This window comes from Conger conger, chromosome 3, assembly GCF_963514075.1.
Source record: "Conger conger chromosome 3, fConCon1.1, whole genome shotgun sequence".
In the NCBI taxonomy this organism is placed as follows: domain Eukaryota; kingdom Metazoa; phylum Chordata; class Actinopteri; order Anguilliformes; family Congridae; genus Conger; species Conger conger.
Window position 1 is genome coordinate 44116565 of NC_083762.1, and position 26995 is coordinate 44143559.

A 26995-nucleotide genomic window follows, 5' to 3' on the forward strand; every position below is an offset into this window, starting at 1 on the left:
TAGTCTGAAGGTATAACATCTTGACAAGGCTTTACTACCGCACAATGCACACTAAAATGTTTTCTGACATCGCTGTTTGTTCCCAAAATTGACCGATTTTCTATTGAATTATATAGCTAATGAGTAACATTTTATTTATTGCTATGGTTTATATTTATACAATGTGTTGCGTGATATTCATATGTATGTATGTACATACATGGGGCTATGTGTTTATTCTGTATACGTTTTTAAGATGATACACTTTCTGAGCTTAATAACAGCGCGAATAAACCAAACAATTTGAAGAGTAGTAACGATCTGTGTCTGGGACTTCATGCTGCAGGCCTACATATGTATGTAGTTTTAATCAAACCAGTTTAATAACAAAAGATGCTTTATACAGTATCCGTTAAATACGCACTTTATTTACAAAAATGTTTAACACACTAAAATATAACATTTCATTATCATTAGTGTTAATTCAATTTATGTTTGAATGGTCTGAGAACGTAAATTATTGTGAGGTACTCTGAACAAAGACATGAAAATGACATGCTGGTGTATTGCATACCTACAACAAAAAATGGCCTGTTTCAAGAAATGTTACATTTCATTTTTTAAATTAGATTTAGACATTTCATGAAAAATAAAATAACAGAAATTGACCTATTGAGTAATGTCACATTTTAGATTAGATGTACACCTTGGTCAGAATTATTCCTTACAAAAACTACAAACACCAGCCACCTTTACAAGTGCTTCAAACTATTTTTCACCTAATTTGAACCAATTCACTAAAAGAGGGGCAGTAATGGCAAAGGACAACGGTATGCCTGCCCTGTGAATGTTGCATACATTCTACAGATGTCCACATAAATAACCTACAGTGAACCAACGATAAATAATAAATGGTACCATCGTTCTTTAAATAATAAATATCATAATCGAGATAAATGTCATATATTATTGAAAAAAATAAATAACGTTCGCTGAACTAAGACCAAAAGCAGACAAAAACATCACAGATTCTTTTTTTCTTATTTGAGCGGTTTTTTTCTTTTTTCTTTCCATTTTTTCACTTTTTTGTACAAAAGCCTTCCATAATATGACGAGCCGCTAATATTGACAGATCTACAAGACTTACCTTCAAGTAAAACGTTATCAAATGTTTTGTCCTTTGTTACGCATTGCACTTCAGAAAACCGGCAACAGCTAAATAAACAATAAACAATTCCTTCATCCTTTAAACATCGGTCCGTCAAAAAGGGACTACAGCTGTGTTTTTAAAATCATAATAACTGCAGAAATTGCATTGCTACTAGGTCTAATAATAATAATAATAATAATAATAATAATAATAATAATAATAATAATAATACGGGCTGAAACTGAGGCCCCTCTCAGAGCAGATCGCCGTATAACATACTTTAGACTAATGAGGTAATAAAAAAGCGAGAAACATCGCTTTAGCACAATGACGGAATCCACTACAGATGCGTTAATTTAGGCGCCTCCTGAATCCTTCCCTGAGAGGCATGGTGTGAAGTGAGGTCTGTGTACGTGGGATGGGGGTCACAGGGTCCATGATGGTGGTTACCCGGGATCTGGGCAGCACAGCTGTAGTCCACGCTGGCGGATGAGGGATGAGGGAGATGGCCGAGGTTGAACATGGGGCCCGAGGCTGGCATAGAATCAACGAAATTCCCTCCAACATACACGGGGCTGCCTTGTAAATTAGCGTTGGCAAACCCGCCGTTGCCTTGCATGCTGTGGTGCTCGTACTCGGAGCCCGGGTACCTTTTCTGCTGCGGTATGCAGCCGCCTAATGGTGCTGTGTACGCAGCCAAGCCGTACATGTTTTGCTGTGGCTTGGCGAATGATGGAGGCGAGGGCGCGTCGTAGCTAAGGCTGTTTACGTTCGGGAGCTGCCCGGAATACCCAATGTGATTGGGACCACTTAACGGCGGACTCCTGTCAGGAGAATGTCCGATGGGAGAGTGCATTATCCCCTTGGCTTTTTGATCCTTTTTATACTTCATCCTCCTGTTTTGAAACCAGATCTTTATTTGACGCTCTGTAAGATTCAATAAATTAGCCATCTCCACTCTGCGGGGACGACACAGATACCGGTTGAAATGGAACTCCTTTTCAAGTTCTACAAGCTGGGCGCTGGTGTAGGCGGTGCGGACTCTCTTCGAGGCTGGACCCGGTGGACTTTTGTCATCGCACGTTTCTCCTGAAATGAAAGTAGAACATATCTTAGAGGCAGTTATGTATGTTGCTGGACACTCCAATGCAACACCCACACTAATGTTGAACAATTGCTGCAGTAGCCTACTCTGAAGAATTTTGAGCGGATTTGGAACAAAGGCTAAGCATTTGTAATGGCAACACGTTTATTAGACACAATCCTAATGTTATCAATAAATGTAGGCTACAATAAACTGGAATCAATGGCTATAATATGGCAGAAAGGGTCAAGAGTTGAAATTTTTTGTTAGGATGTGTCATTGCCAGTGCAATGTTCACAATAAAAAAAAAGAATGTACAAAAAAAAATGTATGTCTAGTTACATTCACAACAGCCTAAACCTATTTTATATATTTTTTTAAATAAACTACGTAATTTGTTATTAGTGTCAAATGACACAGCTACACCCACATTATTGATGCACAGACCTAAACACTTTGTGGTTGGATTGTATAATCTTTAGAACAGTATTGTATTATTGCTGTTGAACCCCCGTACCCCCACACTTTTTGAGAAGTGCTGTTAACCTTTTGTGTTGTGACTGTCCCATGCCCACCATTACATGTTATTGTTTTAAATGCATCAGCAATATTCACTGAACTATACATTTAACATGATCTAGTTTTGTAGTTGGATAAAAATATTATCACCACATGCATTTAATATACAATGCATTTAATCAAATACATGATTTGGTTTTTTTGACAGAACAATATGAAAGCCTCATGACGTGTCAGAATGGCCTCTCCTCTCTCCCTCAGACACCCAATGTAATACTTGGCCAAAATACCTGTAGTAGTGCAGTTGCTGTTTTTCTGTTTCGAGTTCTGTCGACACTCCTTCATCCACGGGAAAATTTGCTTTGTAATAACTGAGTTAGCAGTACTGGAAGTACTGTTAGATGGAGACTTCTTTTTCTGTGATGAAGTGCTGTTTGAGTTTGGTGATGTGGCTGGTAAAGGGGGTGCTTGTTGTTGCTCTCCAATGCTTGCAGCTTGGCTGTTACCTTGGCTGTTGCTTGTTCGCATGCAGCTGCCATTTACTTCACTGCTTTTATGTGTTGATGGTCTGATTGTGGGGGTTTGTATTGGACAAACTGGACTCTGGAACTCGTTCTCGATGTTAGAAGCAGAGTAAGGCTGGTGAGCGGAACTGTAACTGTATGAATCGGATTTGGGGTACGAGTAGCCTCCGAACAGTCCAGAATTATCATAGTAAGTGGTTTTCTGCATTGTGGAGATTCAAACGGAGACGAGCCTTGTTCTCTTATCCAATGGCATGGAGTTTCTGCTGTCACGTGATTGGAGTTTCCCACCCGTTCCTTAGTTCCAAACCTGAGAAGATAAGAAAACTTGTTGGACATAAACCTATCACTACTACATAAAACATACAAGGCTCCAGCCAAAGAATTTACGAGTTATTTGGGTTGCATCAAGATATGTGAATACATCAAGTGTGCGCTCCAGTCAGAAGACCCATCGTCTACATTAAACCAAATGAGTCTCTGTGTGGAAAACTTCTGCGCCACAGAATTATTCTCATGATGCATTCTCTCCATATATCGGAAATGTGTTGGTGTCATTAGTTTTCATTGTTGAAAGATTATCACAGGTATAATTTATTTTAAACCAAAGCCCATGGTGCTCACAAGTACCAATATCTCTGGATTATATTTTGCATTCAGTACATAAATTTCCCTTTTTGACAAAAAATGGAAATATGGAACCGATACCTTATTAAAAATGGCTAGATTAGAGTAATGAATACGGTTTCAGATATGTTTAGTTTTTTATATTTTATTAAACGTCAGATGTTCTTGATACTTGGGCATTACGTTGTAGCGCTATATAATACAACATCGATACAACATTACAGAGACACACATTACAAGACTTTGTGACTGAAATTGGCTTCTAAAGGAATTCGCGGAGGCGACAACCCCCTTTACTTTAGACTAGAAAAACATTAAAAACATTATTTTTATTGAGTGTTTTGGCCTAGATTCCAAAAAATGTAAAACTATAGTATCGTGTCAGTTTCGGACATGATTGTTGGTCTGTTCTGCGTGGAGGCCTAGTTTATCGCACTTACCCTCCTATCAGTTTTACTGTCGCTTGTGGGCTTCTGTTGAGCGATTATTTTGAAATTCTCCCCCTTCTAAGCCTTTCTGGGTCCGTATTGGGCATAAGGGTTTCATATAACCTTTCAACTATATTTACCAGCCTATTACGCTCTTTTAACTGCTTGTCTAAACACATGCATGCGTTGCTTTATATTTCTTCAGTCTTCATTACAATACATTACATTACATTACATTCAGTCAATATCAGTTTGCCTAAAATGACAATTATTCGAGAAAATGTTATCCGGACGACCAAAAAATACGTTATGTCCACGGACTTATGTGATTTTGTGTACGTGTGACGGTACACAACATTTTTTTTTTCTCACAAGCTTTCCCTTTCAATGCCTCAGGCAGCACAGAGGGTTGGTGGTTAAAGTATAACTTGTGCCTGAAAGATTCCCTTTGTGTGAAATCAAAGAAAAATGGCCGAATCAGCCTTTGAGGCCCGCACACGATCCCTTTCACTCCTCAACACAACACAAGCAGCTCAAAACAGGGAGACGCTCGACGGGGATAAAGAGTTGAGAAAGCTTGACGTCTTAAGTATGGCTATGTCCATTAACGTCGTTGGTGAACGTTAGGTAAACATAGTGTTTATATAACGACTTCCACACATAATAATAATAATAATAATAATAATAATAATAATAATAATAATAATAATAATAATAATAATGCTCATAATTAGTACGCACACACGCACTTTTGAAATAATTACTTGGGGAAGTACGTTTTAACCGTATATACAATTTGTTGACACGCATTTGAATTTCTAATTCGTTTTCTTAGAAATTCTGGTCTGCCAGTATATGTGAACTTTGCTTGAACCTTTAAAAAAGCCGAGTTGTAAATCATGTCGACAATTGTCAACTAATTCTAGATCTAACGTTTTATTCTTTTTGGGTATTTATTAATTTTTGTAATGGTAAAATGATTACGAATACAGGTTTACAGTGGTAGAGTTGAGTCATATTTTTCAGCAAATAATTAAACAAAAAGATTGATATGTTGCTGAGAGCGTTCCGGTTCCGTATAGGCCTAGCCTCCTCGACATAGGCAGGTCATTGCAATAGTGCAATTATATCACCCATTTACGTGTGAAACAAATACTACGGAGACAGTTTTGACTCTCGAAAGTTTTAGTTTTGTTTATATTTCCTTGGCCCTATCGTAAATGTGTTGTAGTTACATTACAACCAGCTGCATATAAGCCATTAAGTCTTTTGTTTGAAAAACACCAACAAACCACACAAATCCAAACACAATAATCGTCTTTAAAAATATAAGAATGAATTTGACTTGAGAGACTGCAGCCCAACAGGCCTACAGTACCCTAGTTATTAAGTTAAGAAGCCAGCACAGTGCATATCAATGCACCTGTCATTGTGGACCGCGGCAAAATTTATGGCTGCCCCTGCTACGATAGTAAGCGTCTCGCCAAGGAATGAAAAGGCTGTGTAAAGATGTGTAAACTAGTCTACGCGTAGGAGGAGAGCCAGCAAAAGAATGGCCTCCTCTGCAACTTCTTCCTTTTAAAGAATGGAAAGGCCGTTCATATAAACTGCGTTTATATCGCACAAACCATTTCTGAAAGTGTTACAGCAAGCCATCCGGATACCCCTTCAGCTCTAGAGAACAGGGAAGATTTTGCCGTTTTTAAGGATTACCGCGGTCTTGCGGCACAGGTGGATACGATTCTTCGATAATTCAGTTGAAGGAAGATTTTTCATTGTACCAATGCTTATTTTATTGGAAGTATTCCATTGTATTCGTTTCATGTAGAAATGTATGCCCTTGATTTGTGTAATTTGTTATTTTCCAAATGTATTCGAGAAATATATGCCTATATTTTTGTGTATGAGCAAAATGGGGAAATAAAGTGGGGTTTAAGCTTATCAAAAAGAAAACAATTAGTATGATGAAGGACATGAGAACCAATATTAAGCATGTTTAAGTTTGTTATGTGTCTGACAAAAAGTATATTCTTGAATGCTGGATTATTGGCAAAACAATGTATCCCATTTAATTAATTTTCATGTATAACTGTTGAAGTCTGCTTAGAATTCAGATTATGATATGCAGTTGTACTTTCCAATTAATTAAATGAAATATAAACTTACTGTTTTCCACGTTGATGTGTTTTTTTATTTCTTCATTTACGACTTGTTCATGGTGCCCATCACGACCTAAAAGATGGAAAACAACCCGTTCATTACAGGGCCTCTTTTGTTGATATATCTTTATATAGATGTTTTGATATAGCTAATCAAACACACACACACACACACACACACACACACACACACACACACACAGGCGCACACACATATACACACGGACACACACACTCACCACACGCACGCACAGGCACACCCATATATTATGTGTGTGTGTGTGTGTGTGTGTGTGTGTGTGTGTGCATAATTGTGTGCGTATGTGCAACACATTCGTGTTTCTCATAGTCCCAAACAAACAAGTTAATCAAAGCATTGGTAAAAGTAATTAGGCTATGTTTTAAATGGTCTGACCTGTAAACAGTGAAGTAAAGCTCCCAATCAAACTTTCCTAAAATATGTATAGGCCTATATATTGAATTAAAGCAAATACTGGGAACTATACATTATGCGGCTTTAATCTCACACTGACAGCCAACGCATTACCCTGCACGTTTTTCTGTACTGAGAAAACCTTAGAATGTTGCAGGAATTCGATGTAACATAATTTTTAGCTACAACATTCGCGTAGTGTGTTGCTGTACTTTATTCAGATTAAACCTTACTCAATTTTATTCCTATAGCAGTTTGGGATGCTGGCTAATTCATGAAATATGCTACATTTTTAATGCATATACTAGGCTTATCTTCAATAGTTCTGTTTGTGATGAGAGCAAGCCTGAGACAAGTGAAACCACACAAAGGATAGCTGGCCAAAATATTTAGCAGTCATAAGCCTTTTGGGTGACCTTTGGCTTGTTCAGCAATAACTCACAGATTAATGAACAACTAACGGAAGCGCTTCAAGTCACAATGCAACCCATCGTCCAACTTTTCACCAATCGTTTTTATACCAAAACAGAGCCCGAAGCTCCCACATTTTTAAACCACTGATCGGGAGAGAGAAATATTTCTTCAGAAAGAAGCGTGAGAAACACAGGTTTAAGTTTCAAGGTTTGTTGTCTTTAGACTTAATATTGTGCTGTACATTCAATCGGTTGTCTTGCATTATTTAATACATGTATTATTGTTTTTTTAAACAGAAGCAAGTGAGAGAAAATGATCTTAAAACTAGCTCGACTCTATATGGTGGGTATATCATTTTCAATGTATATTTGATGGGTGTAGGCTAATTACTTTGAGTTCTATTGCTTGGCACGGCCCCTCTTTCCCGAGACAACAATGTTTCTCGCCCACGCAGTTTCACGGTAAGTTGGTATATATAATAGAACTATTGGTTCTTACTAACATGGTCTCAAACATCAGTTTTCGTAATGTATGCTTGCTATTCTATCTCCGTAAGTTAATAGCTCGCTTTTGATATATGTCGAAATGTCGGTCTAAACAGTGGAATAAATTGCTATTGTTTCAGATGGTTAATAGCATGTGCTCTTCTCGCATCCACACGCTTTACATCTGTTAGATATATATTAGACCTGAGATAAATAATGGTTACTTTCTTGCACACTTAACAATTCTTAAAGATGAACCTAATATGCCCGAGATACCCAGGAAATTAGCGGTTTTGGTGAATTTATAAGCAAATGCATCCACCCGGTTAAATGAAGTGGTGGTCTTAGTAATTGGATTCCATTGCTAACTCGGCAGGCCCATAGCTTCAGGGCAAATTTCTATGAAAAAAATGTCGAAGGAGCTCGATTTTCAATCCAAACGGAGGTCACAGCCCACAGTACTTATGTTTTTATTCTACTGTCCCTATCAACTTCGGCCGGCAATATTGTATCCACACACGAAATGAAAGAATTCGAAAATAAAAACCATCTTCGTAAAATAAACATTAAATTCCAATATGAAACAGGATATATCAATCTAAGCACTTTTTGTTAAAATACCCAATTGCAATATATGATATAATTTTACTGAATTTACGGAGTCACACAAGTAGAACTAAAGTCTCTTTAAAAGAAGACAAACGAAAACATGAATCAGAATAACTAAATAGAACATTAATTAATAAGATTATGTCTTATTCCCAGCACAAGGCGAAATGTTAAAACAGAAACAAAATAGCGAATTACATCCAATTTGGTGGACTTGGAGCCTAACTTTCTGAAACAAATATCATATTTTATTATTTCAACACTTAAAACCCCATAAACGGGAATCAAATGAAAATAGTGTAATAAAGGTAGTCTAAAACAACTAGCTAAAATACAGAAAAACTGCCGTGATTCGATAGAAATATGTATTGCTTGTAATCACTTGCCATTGATGAACTCGGAGAAGAAAGTTCATTAATTAAAATATACATCTTAACACTATAAGCCGAAATCACATAAATCAACTCAAACTGTACTCTGCCTATAACTCAACAAATGAATGTGATTTACGATCTAACTTTATATGAGACACCGTAAGGGTTCTTCAGGTTCTTGCCCCTTTTATTTCCTTCTCTTCCCATAAAACCGCAAAATCAGCTAAAAAACAGCGTCAAAATGTATACATCTGACATGTGTCCAGTCTAACCTTTTGAAAGTGCCCATGGTTGCTAAAAACTGTAAACTAGTCCAAGAAATTACATTACAGTCCACAAAACGTAGGCTACTCGTGTAGTTACTGGCAAGAGCGACATTAATAAAGATCACCCCCTTTGAATGGAATAAATCATATTTATACCCTCGCATTATGTAAACCCATGGTTAAAGGTTGCGTTTTGCCATGCAATTGCTTACCTGTGAATCAATTTATCATAAACCCGTACTTCTCAGTCTCAATTTCTTCGCCTGCAGTCTCTAGAATATATCCTTCACCCTTTGTGTGCAGACAATACTGTCCTAAACCTGATCTTGCGGATTTTCACACATTTCCATATACCAATGCAGACAGTATTCCCGATAGAATGGAAACAAGACTCACACTCAGCTACCAATAAAAAACGAATACTGTTGGTGCCGCTACTCTAAAACGTTTCTTGCAATCAAATATCACTTTGATGAAAAATATTTTACAATGCCGAGTACTTTTTTGAAATCATATTAAGATTTAAGTATAGTATATCGGAAACCTTTTTATAATGACAAATATAGGCGCTGCCTTAAAATGCAAGCATATTTGTTCACGTGATCTGGATACCAGATTGTTCTGATTGAGGCTAGGACTTCAACAAAGCCTTACCTCACAAATCCATTTTATAAGGAAGAGCGTTTTTTGCAGATCCTCCCATATAGCACTCAGTTTCACTCCTCATATTTTCAAATTGCCCATCGAAAATATCGAATGCACTCCATACATTTACCGGGTCTGCGCAAAATCAATTTATCTGCATAATTATATTCATCGTGCTGTGTTCAAACTATAGCCTTGTGATTTATAATTAATAATGCCACTTTGTTTTATGTTGTCTCATTCTATTCACTATAGGCCTATTTATGCTACTCCATATTTCATTCTCTTCATTTTTCACACAAAACAATTGGATTGTGTTTACATGCATAACACTATTATAATGTGTTTTCGAAAAGAATGAACATTTATATGAAATTGTTTAACAACAGTCTGTAAAAATATAATATAAACATAATCGCCACTCAGTTGCAATATTATGATAAGCAAGATTAGAAATTCAAAGATGTGTCTTTTATTTCCAAAATGTTCAACTCAGTATTGAACAAAAACAAAGACATTCGTTTTTTCTGTAATAAAACACTTGTGTTTTACGATAATCACAATATCATTTAGTATGTGTAAACTCTGATAGAAATGAATATAATAGATATTTTAACACGGGTATGCATTTCTGTCATGCATTATCATCGCGAAATACATTTAGAAGTCATGGAAATTCTAGCGAGTATGGCTTAGACATTGACAGGAATGTATGGCTCCCTCCCTGAGAGATATTTGTCAGAATCATTCCAAATGCTGCTTTGTTTCTTTTATACTTTCAAGAACAATGTAACAGATCGATTTTGGTCATATATGTGTCATACCAAATGATAACAATAGCAATGAAAATACGTTACTATACAAAATAAATTCTCAGTTTTTAGAACAAATAATGAGGTTCACCAAATCTGTGAATTTGAAGTGGGTGGTGTGGACTTCTTGTCTGTGTTAATTCATACCAGCCTAAGAAATATAGAAACGTGTAAAGAGAAATGGTTCTGCTCAGTTTCGGTACTGTTTTTGTCGCAAACAGTAAATGTCGTGAATCGGACACTGTAGTATTGTTGTGACACACAATTCGAAGAGGACCGAAAGCCTAGAAAGACAGGAATCATCTTCACCGACGGTGGGAACCTGGCTGATGGGGAACTTGTCCTCAGGAAAGGATGCAAGACTTCTACCATCACAGCATATGTTCATGGGGCAATAAAACTGAGAGATTTACAGTGCATGCACGGCCCCCCAACAGCCTCGCGCCCTTTTAGGAATTACTAGGAATGATTTACAACGAGGCAGACAATTGTCAGCCTGATAAAACGACTCCGGCCTTTTCTGATTTAAAATGTTCTAATATTATCTTCTAATAATATTTACAAATATGGACTAACGCCTGCATAATACCTACGATTTTGTATATGGTTTCTTGAGACAATAAAACGTCCATATTTGTGGTCCGAGAAATACATTTTATTTTACCGAATAGTCTTCAGCAGCTTCGCTTTGTTGTAGCCACAGCCACTAGATTATGAAAAACGACTAAATAAAATGGCACTGTTTGATAAGCACGACTCTGTGTTGTTTTATATTGCTTACAGACAATCATACACACATGCACATATTTCCCAAGCTAGGATTAGCATTTTCACAAAATATGACATTGAATAACAAGGTAGCCTAAATTACACAACGCTCAGGAATAAGAAACATTCAAAGAATTTGATCAAAAATCAAGCGAAGGCCATCGCCGTTCAGCCAATATTTCACAAATAATATTTTCACCGCTCCATAACACACAATATAACACCTTACTCAATTCTGGTAATAAAGCCTGACATTGCCTATCACCAAACAATTTATTCTTAAAATACTATTATTGCGTACTTATAAATTACAAACATTGTCTGTTTTTAATTTACCTTTTGGATTTTTAAAATATGGTTTCGGCATATAAAGGTCATTCTATAACAGTCCATTACAACTTCAGGGTGTCTAATGGAAGCCCCAGCACACATATCAAAGGGCGCTATTTATCAAATAAGTGACAGAAGTTTATTTACCACCTTATTCAAAATGTAACTTAAATGTTTACATACCGAGCTTCCATTTGTTCAGATGCTATAAAAAGTGCTTGCAAGAGAAGCGTAGGATACCGGACCGTTTGTATATTATTTTCTTGGGATCTCTTCAGTTTTCAAGTCTGATAGAGTCCTCGCGATTAATGACGACGGCGTGTTTCTAGGGGACGTGCTGCATTAATTATTTAGACAATCACGTGGTCAAATAAAAAAATAGAGATAGAAAGGAACCTTATAGTCCCAGGGTTATATCTCCGAATTGCAGCAAGGCTTAATGTATCTTAAGGAGCTGTCTTGCAAGGCGAAGACAGTTTCTTGCGAACAGTTGGGTATCAAACATGGCCGTGTGTGAGAGTGGCGGTGTGCTCGGTGCAGTGTCACTGCAAGCAATGCTGCCTATGGCTCTCGATTATTACATTCAGATCATTACCTTCAGGAAAAAAACACATTGTCGGGCGAGCTCCTGTAGTAGAATGCTCGTCGCACCTTCTGTTACTCAGAACCTTGTACATTTTAGTTTTACGCAATTCTTTAAATTTAGAAAATATACACACCTGGCCGAACAACGATTGCTCTCGCATAATAGAACCACAGCCTTTTATTAGGATGATGATGATCCTTCTCAACTTGTTCAAATATTATCTGATAAAAAACATATCTACTCTCTACAAATTGATGTTATTTAAGGGATAGACTGGGAGGAAGGCCTCAGTTTAGCTTTGTTCTCGCTCACAAATAGCCTACCTGAGACAAAGCTATATGGGACTACAATGAATTGGGGGCGAAGAAGGACGAATCATTCCGGTGAAATTAGCATACTGATTAATTCTGCATATGTGTCTCATACGGTGCAATATATGTATGAACCAATAAAGTATCATACCTGTATGGCGTGACAAGAGTGACATAATAATTCAATTGAGTTTGTAAGTGCGCGTGACACATACACGCGCGCGCGCGCGTACACGTACAGGCAGGCGCATAGTACTCACATACACAACCATATTTTTCATACTCGTAATCAAACGTGATGGCTGCAACCCTCCACACCCATCCACAGTGATTTTTGATACAGTTATTAAAATGATGTCCATGGATCTAAACATTTTAATTTCCCTTTGCTTTTCAAAGAATAGGGCTATTTTACGCAATCAGGAAATAAATAAAAAGAAGATTGGGTCAGGAATAAATAGTCAATGGTAAGTGATAAATTACAAAGCATTGGATTATAGTAGGCGATATTAGGACTATGCATCAATTGCATTTGCCCACAGAGCCCTGTCCTTTTAACTTTTGGGGAGAGGGCTTTTGTCACCATTTTCTTCAGCTGATTTCAGAACTCCAAATTTTGTCTGTTGACGTTGCAAAACGTGTGCACAAAAGTGCATGGAAATCCCATATTTGAACATCTAGAACAGTCTTCAGATTATATATTTATTTATTCATTTATTTATCCCGTCGTTTGTGTTTTTCCTTCCTCAACCCATTGGTCAGAACAGTAGTCTATGTATACTAGTAGTCGTGAGGCAAACAAGTTTTGCAGACAAACATTAAAAAATAATTTGTTGTATTTACTAATCTTATATTGGAAAATAGCCTATATGATTATTATCAGAGGCATTGAACAAATAGTTCGAATAGAAATCAAGACATCAAGTAGCCTACCTAATGTAATGTGGAAAGGTTACATACGTGGAAAGGTCTCATTATTTTATTTAGCCTAATGGAGGTGAATGATGAAGTTAATGAGCATTTATTTGAATACCTACATAGTGTTGTGCATTTAGGCTATATATTTTTGGTTCGGTTTCAGGTTCTGATGAGGCTGCATAGGACATGCTGTTAACCCATTGACAGTTACCCGGATTATTTTAAACGATGCATGGATTAGATCAATAAAACAAAGAAGAGGTTTCTCTTGGCCAGAATCTCGAAAAAAAAAAGTGTAATACAAACAGTACTCTTGAGGTGTACCTTTACTTGTAGACGTAGGCAAGCAAAACATTTCCTAGGGGAAGCGAGTTACAGTATTTGTTCGTATAGGCCTACTCTGTGCTAAAAATCACAATAACCAAAACTGAATGTGGGTCTGTGTTATAAAACACCACGGGTCCAGCGGGTCAAGGGTTTAGAGGTCAGTCCTCACGACTGAAATACGTCTAATCCAATAGAAATGTGTCCTCTGGGTGAACCTGCCTCAGCAGCTTTGTCGAACTTCAGTAAAAACACCTTTTCAACTTCTCAACGTGAAGGCATTAAAGAAAAGACATCTTCGCTATGCGTGAGCTCTTTGCTTTTTGTCATGGAGACAATGATGAGAAGAATACCAGAATATCTATCCTACGTTTAATATTAAGACTAGAAAGTCTTGCATTTACCAGTGCATCAAAGGTACAACTCTTAAAAACATAGATTGCGCGTACATCCGAAGTTTGCATAGCATAACCGGCAGAAATTACATTTCGATAAAATATTTATTTTTTATCTTCAATATTTTAATTCTTATCATCACCTACACATTTGTAGGAAAAAAACATGAAGGAACAAAAAAAACTAGAGAAATATATTTTCATTAATCCTAAGAAAATATTCTTTGATCGCAAAAAGAAAACCCTCGAAAACATGCAAATATGCATTATTTCACACACCACACACACATACACACACACACACACACACACACGCACGCACATACATATGTGTGTGTGTGTGTGTGTATATATATATATATATATATATATATATATATATATATATATATATATATATATATATACTGCTAAATATAGGTATAAATAAGATAATTTACCTTCATATTAACTATTATTTTTAAACATAGAAAAGCAGCATAAGGGCTATGAAAATGTACATTGTTTACAAACATGTCAAGAAAAGATTTATTGCTGAATCGACCAAAGGATATTCTGGTCAACACAGGAGTCCTTTACTTCTAAATAAAATCAAAAAGCATCCAAGAGAGTTGTAATGTAGCTTAGTTTAACGAATTTGATTAAGTGAATGTTTCAAAGAAAAGTTAACGAGTAAACAAGCGGGAAAAAGCCCGTGGAGTTCACACTAAAAGGCACGTTTATTTATTTTTTTCTCGATTTTTTATTGCTAAATTGTCACAAGTTGAGAAATACCCAGTTGAAATAATACTGCTGGAAACTGGTGCTTTGTATGCAATAACTGATTTTATTATTTAAAATTATATGCACCCAATACTCCTTTAAAAAACTCGTTTTGATCACGTAACATTAGCAATTTCATATTCACAAAAAGCTTCACATATAATTTTGCTTTCACCTTTAAATAACAACAAAGAAATGATATGCAGGTCATATTCTCAAACCTGCTTAAATGCACGTTGGGGAAGTATTTGACTACAATACACATAGCATATTAGAGTGAACAATATTACCACAAGAATGTGCCAGTCCTTTAATTTAAAAATTTTGTTCGTTTTTTCTAGTGACTACTATACCTTATTGCTAGAAGCAAGTGATGGTGTACTCTTATCCTCCGTGCCACGTAACAGTTACAATGGTCGACGTGATGGTAACTCTGTATAGAGTCCACAAACCGCAGCTCTCGAGACTGTAGTTTATCATCTTTGCGTCTGTTCTACCTTACTGGCAACGACCAAAAATGTCATGTTTGGTAACCATGCAGAGTCTGATGTAGCAAAGTCTTTTGTATAGCATACCACTATACTCTTGAGGAGAGGGAATGGTCTCCCCAATTTATTTCTTATAAAGTTGTGATATCAGTCTGGTTGTCCTTCTGAGCACTTTGTAAATGTTGGCTGGAAGCCGACGATGATCTGCCTTTTGTGTTTGGGAGTTTATGATCTTTCTTCCATTTCATTCTTCTGTTCTGAAACCAGATTTTGATTTGGCGCTCGGAGAGGCAGAGGGTATGGGCGATCTCAATGCGACGCCGTCTTGTTAGATACCTGTTAAAATGAAATTCTTTCTCCAGTTCTAAAACCTGCTGCCTTGTATAAGCTGTCCGTGACCGTTTGGGCTCTGATCCGGTGTAATCCGTGTTCACTATGAGAAACAGAGACACTTAAGTGAGAATTCTGAGCTACACAGGGGGGAAACACTAAAGTGAGAGGGGAATTATTCTCATTTGTTTTCTGGTATGGTATTCATTTGACATTAAATTCAATCAAATATACATGCACATCTGAAAGCCTATACAGGCTTCTAAAACGTGCCCAGTTTCATAATACCCGAATCTAGTGTAGGCTATATAATAAAATAGGCAACAGCATAGTCCTGAAAGCAGTTGAGTTTTCAATAGCTCTGGGAGCCGGCCACATAGCTAGCGGCCTATTTCCCAAGCAATAAAAATTTATGACTAGTGTAATTGGCGGCCCCTTCAAAAGAGACCATAAATATTTCACGGAATGATTCTTAAGGCGGAGAAAAGGCAAGAGCACAGCCGGCCCAAACGGGACTGGAGAGAAAGAAGAGAAAGTCAAGACTTACCCGTGGTAACATGGACTTTCTTCATCCAGGGGTAGACTATGGCTGGCTGTTTGGCTTGTATCCCGTTTTGGCTTTTTGAGTTTTGTTGCTGTCCGCATGTCCGCGGGCCGGACATTTGGACCGGTGGGCACGGCTCTGTTTGAGCGGTGAAAGGGCTAAGTTGGCTGGTCTGCTCCTGCACATGACCCCGCGGCTGTACTGTGGAGCCCTGCACAGTGTTACAGCTGAAGGTCTGCTCGGTGTAGTTTGACCGTGAATAGATTCCTGGATGCTGGAAATCAGTGTCCTGCGATGGACTGTAATACTCTGTGCCCTGGTCAGGTATATAGCTGGTTTGCGAATATTCCTCACAAGGAGGGAATTTTGGATCCACATACTTGGAGTTCACAATATACGAACTCATGGCCATTAATTTCTGAAGGTAGAAAATACTAATTTTTCTCGAGTTGTCTTTTTTCTCCCTCCATAAAGCCCTCCTACTTGCTGTCAACTGAATAAAGTTAGGCACCCATGTGACCGGATTAGCCAATGGAGGTAAAGACAGTCTATTAACGGGTAAGTATACACCTAGCAGCAATTTTCACAAACTTCACACAATATTTAAATTATGAAAAGTAAAATGTTACCTTAATCCAAGTCTGCAGTGATAATCGAACACTTCAAATTACAATCAACTAATAATGCCAATACCTGGACCATCAGTGACACAACTACACCTTGACAATTGTCCCCCCTTTTAAAAAGATAAAATAAGTGATAAAGTACATTATACATTTTGAACTTAGTTCCACTTAAAGGTTTAATGGCAGTTTATTGGAGTAAAATCAAATTAATACCACAGAGGTTTGACAGAAACAGAATAAACAAAAGATACAAACCATCCCCTGGCACAAAAAGAGAGGGATAAAGCCACAGGACAATTGATGGGGACCGTCTTTGTCAAGGAGGGGTCATCCAAAAGTTACAAGAATCTCATCATTTCATCTCTTCTGTTCCTTTGAAGGCGATCTAAAGAGCTTGGTGACCGATAGAAATAATCTAGGAGCAAATACGGATGAAAATATTGACGCCTAAAGTGTATTCAAAATAACAGCAAAAATGAATTAATTATATATTTATGAATTATATATATATATATATAATATATATATATATATATATATATATATATATATATAATATATATATATATATATATATATATATAATATATATATATATATATATATATATATGTGTGTGTGTGTGTGTGTGTGTGTGTGTGTGTGTGTGTGTGTGCGTGTGTGTGTGTGTGTGTGTATATTCTTTATATAGATATATCATTACAATCCTCTGTAAGGACTTTAAGGTTTATGTTACTCAACACACACACACACAAACGCACAAACACGCTTGTGTGTTTGTGTGTGAAACATATAGCCATAATAATATATATATATATATATATATAAAGATTTATTTGTAAATATGAACTTAGTATAAGATTAAATGCAACGTTAATATGTACTTAGCATGTTCAATATATACTAATGAAAAATAACTGATGCACTTCAACTACAGAACACGCTAGGTTTATGAAGTAGCCTATTGTTGTAGACATATGATTGCTATATATATATATATATATATATATATATATATATATATTTGTACATATATACAGGCCTGGTAGAAATTACATCGAGGTTTTTGCATCGACCATATACTCCCCTAGAATCGAATCTGTGACCATGATTTTTTCACACAAATTCGGTTCTACAGGGTATATATAGACGACGGAAAATGACAATCCAAGGACAGCTTTTTGGAAAAGAATTTGTACATTTTCCACCTGTAATGGACCGAATCTATGCTCTTCTTGTGGTTATATATAACCTATGTGTGTGTAATTATAAATTATCATAACACACAGCTATTATAAGCCACAAAAGCAGTATTTGCATCGTAGAAACAAATGAACACCTATCATTGTCCTTCGAAATGTATAAATAAGACATACTCTGATGACTGGTCATGCGCTCTACTCACTGTCTTGAATATAGAAACGACGCATATATGCCAAAGGCCAAAGGCCTTAAACATATAAAAAAGTTTCATTATTTTTTCGTTGACGACAGCCGAGTACGTAGAGTACAAAAGTTCACGAATTCTGCGTGACCCACCCGATAACCAGGTTCACTGGCCAAACTGGGGCTTCCCAAATTCTGGGATGACAACCTGGGGCACCTTCTCGTGGTAAATGAGTAAGCGTAAGTTTGCATTAGCACAAAATGATTTAATTTACAAAATAATCGTTTATTCGTTCTCAATTCTGGAAGTGACTGTAAAAACGTAAAATGAGTTCGCAGAGGCAATGGCAAATCACAACAAGCAACAAGAGGAATTAAGTCAATAAAGGTTGCCAACCTCTAGTTTATCCATTTAATAAAAATTGCCAACATTTTACAAATAGCCATTTCAATTTAAATGTAGTCTTGCCCTTAATATTTGGCTACGAGAAGACTGAAATGTATTCCGTGAAAAAATAAAACTTATACTAAGAATTTGTGTAGCCTAATTTAAAACATTTGATTTTATTACAGGAAGTTGACATACTTACATTTTAAATTAATAAAACGCTGCAAGTTTATTTATACCATCTCAGATGGGTCGCTCACATTTTCATATTTGTTAGACAGCGTGACCTGCGTTTCACCTTACCACACGACTTGTTCAGACGGGTCAAAGCCGAGTTACTGATGAACAAAGGAGGTTAAAATTCACCTCCTGCCCTCAACTTTAACTAAAAACTCAATACACATTTTTTAACTGGCCCTCTCAGATAATATTCATGCAATTGGCATCATATTAATCGTATGGATAGCAAAATCAATAATTGTTACTTTTAGAAAGGCGATGTAAATTTAATTATTCATGTCCTTATGCATTTTGGAATTGAACCAAATGTTATGCTTGGTATGTGTTCGATTCCAATAGCTTGGCCAGGTTACTGTAAATGAACACGTAAAAAGAAAACAAAACAAGCACCGTGCAAAGATTTATAACCTCAACTTAAGAAAGCAGTTCCATTAGCTATCACAAATAGGGTCAATCAAACTTTTACTTTAATTATCATTAGTACGTAACATTGATGCTCTAAAATGGGTTAAGATAAGTAGATAAGATAATTCTGTTTCCTTTTCTTATTGATTTTATTGTGCAGAAGATTGTTTGGACATTTAATGCAATATTCACGTACGCATGTGCACAATAGTATGTGCATATCTGCAGCATCAGTCGTTCAATAGGCTATAGACTTTTGGCCTAAGCTATGTTATGTTACATAGAGACAAATGCCTATTGAAAATGCAGCATAATAAAATAAAACATTCAAATTCATTTGTTCAGTTGTTGCCAAATTGCTACCATATTATTCCCCGGGGGGCTGTATGCAGTACATTACAGTTAAATCCAGACAATTCTAGAGTTAGAACTTAAGGCCTATATTTACACACGGTTCATAAAATAATGATCACTATTGAGCCTCCCTTGAAAAGAAAAACAATTCCACTCTAGCATTACATCGAGTACTTCTAAATATTCAAGATTTGCACTGCAAAGCCCAGTTTCACTATTTTTTTTCGGTTGTTCAATTAATTATGCATTTCCGATCAAATCATACAAAATATTGAATACCGTTCAATATTTGAACCGTCTTCCAAAGTACACACAACTCTCCTGGGTAAAATGGAGAGCAAAATAACCCATTATACACTCATAATTAACATTAAGATTTTATTTATTTCTTTAATCTCCACGGTCCACCCAAATCTTCAAGCTTAAAGTTCTGAACCAACATCGTTAGGTACCATGTTTTCACTGTATAGCCATCTATCATCTGCAGTTGTGGAAAGCATGCTCGTGCATTCAAATAGCAGAAAAGTACAGTCTGGCTTCAACAAGTACATGTGCTTTAAAGACCCGATGACATCAAAATACACCCCCTCTCTACGCTCTTACAAGTTCACTAATACAGACAAATAGCAAGCTTACTTCTAGGACCGGTGAAATCAAGAGGGTGCCAGCAAAAGCATACAGCCATGATGCGGGAGAACCTGAGGTTAATCCTTGCTTCCACCTATTCAAAGATCGCTCTGCAATTCCAACCCATCTGCACTTCCGTGCTATTATACAATGTGAATTATATTTTGGCTTGTCACTCCCTGGCCATAAAACAAAGTTTAATGGAATCACGTGCTCCCTCATAGCCATTCATGACACCGCTTTGGTGCCATAAATAACCCCGAGAGTTGCACTTATTCAATAACGGCGGTTACACTGATGCCTCTAAAATGCATGCCGTGCAGAGTTCTACATTCGATGTCCTCAAACTAAAGACAAGGGAATCTTCGTAAAGAATATCCATCCATTATACAGTTTTTTATTTTTTATTTTGTTCATATTCTTTCGCATAGCTGATAATTTGACAAGTTGATCTATTTTGGCGTCTAATTCAAATCTAGCATACTGCACTTTACCTTTATTGAGTAAAAATGAGAGCAATACGAGTTTTTAAATTCTTGAACAAGATATATATTTTTTATTGCTGAGATGAGAAAAGTGTTCCGCCTTAATTCGTTAGTTTTAAGTTATACGCACACGGGTCCTTGTGTTTTGGGGGTCTGATGGTGTGCATTTGTCAAATTAGTAGAAATAGTCTGTGTTTAATGCTTTCTTATAGGAACGCAATTGTAATAAATTAATCTTGAGAACAGATGAGGGGCATTTGTGTCCCTTTATGTGCAAAGGCCTGGGATAGTTTTCTGCCAACCATTTGATTCCTGCAATGTTAATGTAATAAAGCAATAAAAACGCCCCTGGTGGGACCCTGTTGGCTGAAATCACGTAAGCACGTATAGAAATTGAGACAATTCAAACGTCTACGTGTACTTTGCTCATTGTGATCACTTCCCCTCGTCTCAAGAGACTATACAAAGCAAATAAATAAGTCCGATGTCCCAATAATTGCAATGATTATTCCAATAAATCTAATTCATCGTATGCAAAACCGTAGCTATTTTGTGCTGTGATATACCTTACAAAACGACTCCATCAAATTAGATTTCCAATTTGGTTACCAACAATAACCATTTGGTTTGCAATAAAGTCCGAATCTAAGTGGTAATATTTATATCTACTTATTTTTCATTGACGAAAAGTTCTCCTTTCGAGTAAATGTTATAACCTATGCAGTGTAAAATTAGATATAGATTGCGTTTTTTGATTTTCAGTTTTTAAAGTGCAAATAGACTGAAAGTATTAAGAAAGACTATTATAAAACGTACATGATATTTTGAAATTAAGTGGCTATGTAAAACAGGGATTTTTGGGTTGTTTAAGAAATAAACATGAAATAAATATCTGGATTTATTCCAGATCAATAATAACAGGAATGTACACAATGTCCATTTGTTCGGGTGTATGTGTGTGTGTGTGTGTGTGTGTGTGTTTGTGTGTGTGTGTAAGCATAATAATGTGTTTATTTCCTGCAACAATTTACCTTTAAAAGCATTCACTCACTTATTTAGCAGGAAAATAACACACAATCAAAACCAGTCCTCAGAGCCAGCCTAAACTTTAGAACATAGGCTACTGCAACAATGTAATGTGCCTCAAAATACAGAATGGTTTCTTTCTTCTCCTTAGCCAATGTAATTTCACCAAATAAATGTATTATTGTAACACTATAACCCGTGTAACTTAATAAACTGTATAAACCCTCATTCTGACTAAACAACACAACTTTGGATGCGGAAAGAAGTGCGGAAAGAAGATGAAGAAGTGCCTGACTCTTGTGCAACAGCGCCTTCTGCCGGATAACAGTTACACTAGCGTTGTGTCGAAGGGTGATGCTCCAGTGCAAACGTCTGTTTGTATTCCTGGCTGCGATACAGATATTTCACTTGGTCAAAACTTGGTTAAATTGCTGGTTCTGAGCAGGGCTGCTACGAATAGTATTAAGAGTAGGGAAAGTATGCAAACGATCCGCTCTACATCGGGCACACTATTTTAATCTTTTTTTCTAATAAGTCTAATAGCCTCTGGCTTCTAGATGTGAATATTCAAGTTAGTTTTCACTTTCATTTTCACAAGTAAAATGAACTCGGTGTTTTATGGACATAACTTCTTCTTTTTTTTACAGCTTTCATTCTTTAAAGGTACTCTCTCTCGCTCGCCTGCACATGCCCAAAGAGAGAGTGTGTATGTGAGAGAGAGAGTGCCCATGGAGTAGCTAAGCCTATTCCTACATTCACGTTCATTCAGTCGTTGAGGGATAACCTTCAAATACAGAGTCCCAGTTTGGCTACTCAAAGATTTTAATACAATCGCTTAATTGCATTTACAGTATATTCCATGTCATAAACAATGGTATCCATAAGTAATGGTGTCACTAAATTATTCAGCATCCAATCCGGGAAGGTAGAGGCTGCTACAGAGAATGTTAGCATTTCTTATTAATTTGCAAAAAGTAAAATGATTGTATTTGGAAAGGAGAAATGCATTTTTCAAAGAAAATTATTCTTCAGATGCAGCTAAAGCATTGGGATATAAAATAGCGTGGTTTGAAGAAGGCTATAGGCTATGTCATAACCTGTGGGCCTACAATGATAACGAAACTGGAATTAAAGAAAATAAACGAAAATAATGCATTACGCTTTACCGTTTGACCGTGCTTTGTAAGTATGAATGCCATGAAATTGTAAAATAGTCCACAAGTGTGAAAGGCAATTTGCAGTCGAGTCCATTACGTTGGCTCATGATCACATGGTAGTCTGCTGGAATGAGTGTCATGTGACCATGACGTATCAAGTGGTTTGGAGATTTTGTTCGACGATCTTGGTAAAATATTTGTGGAACTGGTGAAAGAGCAACACGTTCAAATAGAACATACAAATGGGTATTTTACAACGAATTTCACTCGTGTGTTTTAAATCCTGTGGTTTGACATACTCATGAATATTGATCCATAATAAAATAACAAGTGTCCGTTATTTAGGTTCCGTTCATGTTGGAAGATATGTCCCGCTAAGTGGGACATGTGCGTTTACCTTTTCTAGGCAAATAGGCAGTGACCAGTTCGCGGTGTGCCGCTGACAGCTGATTGCAATAGCTGAATTGGTGTTTAATCCATTCCGGTGGGCTACATCGCGAAGTCTATGGTATTTATGATATTTACATTCGTTTTAATAACCTACTTAAATCGGCAAACTAAATGGCGATATTATTGTTTCTCCTGTAGTTACTAGTAGGCCCCATTTTCCGTTTCATCGATGAACCCATTCTATATTGCCGCATTGCAGAGACGCAGTAAATACTTTAGCAGCTGCCTGCCAAGCAGCAGTGAAATACTGTCTTTGTTCTGCAGCTCTCTTCTTGTAACGGCCGACTCCCAGAAGTGCCAGTTTTCTGCAAACGAGGGAACTAAATTGCCAAAAGTACAGCACTGATTTGTACAATCTCGCACTGACGGTATTTTGGAAATCTATATTGTTCTGTTAGCCTACATAGTTAAAAATGTAAATATGCTCAATACTTATTTCTGCAATCTAATATTCCTGTACACCCAAAAGGCAATAAATAAATAAAATAATGTGCGGACCCTCTCTCTCTCTCTCTATCTCTCTCTCTCTCTCTCTCTCTCTCTCTCTCTCACACACACACACACACACACACACACACACACACACACCTATGCTCAGTTAGGCAAAGGCTTCTGTGTGTGCGTTTGTCTGTGAGCGCGTGTGTGGGTTGGACCAGATGCATTATGAGAAGACTGCAGACGATTTCTAATCTAGACAAAATCGTTTTTTATAATTAAAAATTAAAATAAAAAATTAAACTTTACACTTTAGGCAGAGATTACACTTAATGTCAACCACATTTCAGTGGCGCTTAATTTCCACAGATAAATGGCTCTTTAGAAGTCAGACTGATTATCAACAACATAGCCTTTACTAACTTACTGTGTATGTACAATAGGCTCAATACGCAGTTTACTCACAGGTCATGGGTGTTTTCAGGTTAAGAATATGTTAGCTATAGCCTACTGATGGTACATCAATTTTCCTGTTCTCACGCATATTTTGTCCTACACTTCAGAAACGCACAACTTTAAAGATAACGCACATAAAGTAGTTCAATTATAGTGAAGTATTTCTAGTTTCCTGACAACAAAACATTCTCTGCCAGAAGCAGGAAAGCTCAAATGTCCCCCAATGAATTGTAGGCTACAGTTCTCTTCTACAAAATATGGAGCGTGATCTACAGTAACAGGAAAATGTACGATTAAAGATCAAACCATTTCCATTAAAACTTCTATTTTCCAAACTCCATTACTGATACTACTACTACTATTATTATTATTATTATTATTATTATTATTATTTATTTATTTATTATTTTTTAATGTTATTATTATTATTATAAGGAGGAGGAGAAGAAGAAGAATGGCCATCATCATCATCATTAGTCCTCCGTACTAGTCTGTAGTATATCGTCTAATTACCACTAACAATTGTTGAACCATTTTACAGTGAAGAACTCCACATACTATACAATATAATGCATATTATTGTTACTACTACTACTACTACTACTACTACTACTACTACTACTAGGAGTAATAGCCTGATAACAATATCATTTTCATTTTTCATACATACATACATACATACATATATACATACATACACATGTAATGGAATGAGGTGAAGGCTACCTTTTCAAATCAAGGGGAGCACATTTTTCGGACAATGAAACAATTTGTATTAGGCGATTCTAAAATGTCCTGTGGCCTTTTAACAAGACTATGATAAAACAATGTTTTACAAAAATGATCTAAACGACATACCAACGCTCATGTCACACTAATTGTGAATACCGTTTGCAGTAATGATACGTGTTAATTGAATTAATAATTGTCATCCAGATCTACTACCTTTAATACAGTTAGCTACGTCAAGCATTCGCTGACAATGCGCTGTTTACATGGCTGGCCTAAAATTTTACCCGTCGCTTTGTAAAACAAGTTTTATATACATTATTATGGAAAAACGTTTACTTACCAGTCCATTTTGATTGCGATTGGTAATCCATATTGCCGATATATGTCTAGAAATGGTAAGTATTTCTTGGTGATAGCAAGGGATATCAAAGATTTTTATATCATGAATAAAATGATACGTTCAGCCTTCAGCATTGAATCTAACAATGAGTGGAGAAAACGACATCAAACCTATCGAAGCCCGGCACTCGACTGCAGACCTCACACTTCCATGTCACCAAAATTAAAATACTAATATTGAGAGAGGAGACAGAAAGGACGGGCTTGAGACGACTAAACAGCAGAATGCGGTGAAAAAATCGCTTGGGAAATCAGGAAAAGGGGCCATGAAGACGTTAGCTTCTTGCACATGACCAGTGGCATCCAATGACAGGCGATAGTGGCTCATAAAAAGGTCTATTACGAAGTTGTAAATTGTCTTCTAACAAAAAGGAATTTGGGCTGCTGCAGTTTCTCTCGGGTATTTGCGCATAATGGAGGAAGCCATTCGTTGTTTCAGATGAATGGAAATTACGTTCTAAAACTCAAAGACATTGTACAATGACGCAATCGCAAGAAAAAAAACTGACCCCAAAACACAGTCAAACAAAGAATAACGATGCCAAAAATGTTATTTACGTTGACGTGTTTTGATTTGAAATAGTTATAATACTGTGAATGAATACCAATTATATTTTCGAAGATGCCATATGAAGGTGCCCGACAAAACCATGTTTGTTAAAATCATATGTTCATTGATACAAATATTGGTTACATACTACTAAAAGCGAGCTTGCATTGTTGCTACATAAATATAAACTGTAAACACACACGCACGCACACACACGCACAGTGAGAGAGAGAGAGGGAGATAGAGAGAGAGAGAGAGAGAGCATCCTCATATATAGATACATATAATTTTTATTATTATTATTATTATTATTTTTTTACTTAACAATATTCCAGATACTTGGAATCATGAAGATGGGTTCTAATTTTGGTTTGAAAGTACAGAAAAATACACCTATATGCCTTTTTCATTCGTATGCACTCAGAAGGTAAATGCAGACAACATAAATGAACACGGCAAAAATAAGTTCCACTTTGCATATCAACGGCTCCATTTAGGACAGAAAAAAAAGAAACATTTTCATTTAAAATCATAAAATCGAAGTGAATTGTACAGTAATAGGCATTTGTTGACTAGTGCCGGGTGCCACATTGATTCACAAATGCCAATACGTGTTCCAATTTTTATTATGTTTCCATTTCTGTTTGATTTAAGGCGCAGACCAGATAATTTGTACGCGTGCATATATCTATGCATGGGTTCGTGTGAAAAATGTAGAAATGTTTTTAATCAACTGGCTTGATACAACAAACAAGTCACAGCATATCCTTTTCCAGCACAGATGTTCGCTGAATATCTACAGAGGAAAAAAGAGCCAACTTTACAATTAAATGGAAAAAGTATATTATAGTAAATTATCATATTATATATATTGAGTTAAAAGACACATTGTTGATCAAGGCACGTTATACTTTGGCTAATAGCTCCCCAAAATGCATGACTGCATTTTAACAGTTGAAAAGGATTTTGGTTTAAATGAGCATTACTATAAAATCAAATTCATAATTATAACGTC

At 36.5% G+C, this 26995-nt stretch overlaps 2 protein-coding genes across 2 annotated transcripts; both read right to left on the reverse strand.

The window, feature by feature from the left end:
- Nucleotides 1-387: 387 nt before the first annotated feature.
- On the reverse strand, nt 388-25470 carry hoxd3a (homeobox D3a). The gene is made up of 4 exons (XM_061234264.1): nt 25372-25470; nt 6478-6543; nt 3023-3566; nt 388-2218 (listed from the first exon to the last, which is right to left on the reverse strand). Exons 3-4 carry the CDS (start codon nt 3462-3464, stop codon nt 1470-1472), a joined length of 1191 nt encoding a protein of 396 aa, XP_061090248.1. The 5' UTR covers nt 3465-3566; nt 6478-6543; nt 25372-25470; the 3' UTR covers nt 388-1469.
- hoxd4a (homeobox D4a) lies at nt 14953-16824 on the reverse strand. Its single transcript, XM_061234267.1, has 2 exons — nt 16268-16824; nt 14953-15823 (listed from the first exon to the last, which is right to left on the reverse strand). Exons 1-2 carry the CDS (start codon nt 16674-16676, stop codon nt 15522-15524), a joined length of 711 nt encoding a protein of 236 aa, XP_061090251.1. The 5' UTR covers nt 16677-16824; the 3' UTR covers nt 14953-15521.
- Nucleotides 25471-26995: the final 1525 nt, after the last annotated feature.

Bases quoted from the DNA above. Each gene is read 5' to 3' on its own strand.
- hoxd4a (XM_061234267.1), bottom strand. From the start codon at position 16,676: ATGGCCATGAGTTCGTATATTGTGAACTCCAAGTATGTGGATCCAAAA. The intron at 15,824-16,267 runs GTAAGTCTTGAC...TGTTTCTCATAG, and splicing joins GAAAGTCCATGTTACCACGG to TGAACACGGATTACACCGGA.
- hoxd3a (XM_061234264.1), bottom strand. From the start codon at position 3,464: ATGCAGAAAACCACTTACTATGATAATTCTGGACTGTTCGGAGGCTAC. The intron at 2,219-3,022 runs GTATTTTGGCCA...CTTTCATTTCAG, and splicing joins CAGCAACTGCACTACTACAG to GAGAAACGTGCGATGACAAA.